Source organism: Mesitornis unicolor, unplaced genomic scaffold (assembly GCF_000695765.1).
Source record: "Mesitornis unicolor isolate BGI_N332 unplaced genomic scaffold, ASM69576v1 scaffold43668, whole genome shotgun sequence".
Taxonomy (NCBI): domain Eukaryota; kingdom Metazoa; phylum Chordata; class Aves; order Mesitornithiformes; family Mesitornithidae; genus Mesitornis; species Mesitornis unicolor.
In genome coordinates, this window is record NW_010203304.1 from 1 (window position 1) to 2,085 (window position 2,085).

General features: G+C 56.9%; 1 protein-coding gene across 1 annotated transcript in view; it reads right to left on the minus strand.

Moving 5' to 3' along the window:
• Nucleotides 1–1,482: 1,482 nt before the first annotated feature.
• The window catches only part of PARS2 (prolyl-tRNA synthetase 2, mitochondrial (putative)), a gene marked incomplete at its 5' end in the record, with an annotated part of 1,290 nt that continues 687 nt past the window's right edge, over nucleotides 1,483–2,085 (minus strand). The window contains 1 exon segment of the mRNA XM_010190660.1: nucleotides 1,483–2,081. Coding sequence (XP_010188962.1) covers nucleotides 1,483–2,081 — 599 coding nt within the window.

Genomic DNA, 2,085 nt, shown 5'->3' on the forward strand with positions numbered 1-2,085 from the left:
CACCCGACCCTTCCTCCGCCATCCTGCCGCTCCGCTCCGCTCCGCACCGCCCCTTCCGACAGCCTCAAGCCCGGCCCAGCTCCCTCAGGCCCGGCCCCAGGGGCCTCAAGCCCGGCCCCAGCGCTCTCAGGGCCAGTTTCAGAAACACAAGGAAACAAAAACACAAGGAAAAACTTCTTTACTGTGAGGGTACAGAGCACTGGCCCAGGCTGCCCTGAGAGGTTGTGGAGTCTCCTTTGGAGACATTCAAACCTGCCTGGATGTGTTCGTGTGTGATCTTCTCCAGGTGACCCTGCTCTGGCAGGGAGTTGGACTGGATGACCTCCAGAGGTCCCTTCCAACCCCAGCCGTGCTGTGACTCTGCAGCAGGTTGAGGTGGCAGCTCCTATGGGGATAGCAGGTGGAGCTGGTCCTGAAGGATGAGGTGACCTCCTCCTGTCTGGGAGCACACAGAGGGTGCAGGTCTCTCACAGCAGCACCAGTTGTTGGTCGTCTCTACATCTGAGACCCAGAAACTGCAGCACAGGGCAAGGCGACTCTCACCAAAGAGCTCCCTGTCCAGGGCAGGATAGCAAAGTCACAGGAAGGTGATGGCAGCAGGCAGTGCCGCTGGGATGGCTGCAATCTGTTCCTAGGTCTGGCACGGTGAGCCCCACACTGCAGTGGGCACGTACAAATGGGATGTCACCACCCTGCAGGACAGAGCTACTGCAAAGCAACAACACAGCCTGGACGTTTTTACCTCCAAACTTTGCAGATCCCCAGGTGTCACAGTGCCAAGTTTGTTAATTGCAAAGATTTTCTGAGCCTGCTTTTCCCGAAACCACACCGTCACCACCCCTGCCCTGCATCTCACCAGCTGGACTGACCCGCATGCCTGACACCTTTCCCCATCTTGATTCCTGCAGGTTCACAGTGCAACAGCATTTTCAAGGCGAAGGCGGCTCTGGAGATCACCGTTTTGCTTTAACTGAAACAGTATCCTGATTAAGCCCCACACTCACAGAACCTGGGCATGTCTAAAGACAAGGTGCAAATAGAGGAAAAGAATCTTCTTTCTCCTTAAAACCTCTCATGCTGCCAACTTAGCACCCAAAAAGGGCAAGGGAAACCCTCCTGTCCCCACCTTCTGCACCCTCAGCTGTTGTGGGTGCTTGATGGAGAGGCCATGTCCAGCCCATCTGTGTCACCAGGCAGCGAGCGGCTGACGCTGACAGCGCTCCTACAGCCACAGGAGGCTGCATGCACCAGTAAAAACACCTTTTGCTGTCTGCAACCTGAGAAACACCCCCAGCTCTGCAGGGGAACATGGGCTGATCCCAGCTCAACCCCAGCACCCGGTGCCGTTGCAAGATGCCACGGCTGGCTCTGATGTGAGCTGTATTCCAGCCATGGCTGACAACTTGCGAGTCCTCAAAAAGTAGACGGGGATGTTCAGGTAAACTTAGTGCAGCAAAGAGGAGAAGTTCGGAGATGGGGAGTTTAAGGGACTTGCACTTCCCTCAGCAACTCAATGATACCTTCCTTGGTGAGGAACAAAACCTTGCCGGCATTCTGACTCCAGACCTCGAAGACCGGGGGGTCCTCGCAAACCCTCTTCCCAGCTATGACCACGTAGGGATAACCCAGCTTGTTGGCATCCTTCAGCCTTTTGCCGATGGTCAGCTGCGTCCTGTCATCCAGCACCGAGTCGCCAGCGAGGTGGGGCAGCGCTTCAGCGAGGTGGTCATACACCCCCTCAAGCAGCGCGGCTCCCTCTTCCTCCTTGCTGCCTTTCTTGGGGGGGATGAAGCAGAGCTGGTAGGGCGCGATGAGGCTCGGCCAACGGATGCTGTCCTCCGTTGAGAGCACCTCGATGGAGGCTGCCAGGATGCGAGTGACGCCCAGGCCATAGCAACCCATTTCTGCCAGCTGGGGTTTGTTCTCAGGGGAGTAGAAGACAGCGTTGGCGACGGAGGAGTACTTGGTGCCCAGGTAAAACGTGTGCCCCACCTCGATCCCTCTGCTCTGCGTGAGTTTTTCCCCGCAGGTGGGGCAAGACGTTTGTTCCCCATTTACCATTTCCACGTTGGCTGCAAAATGTCC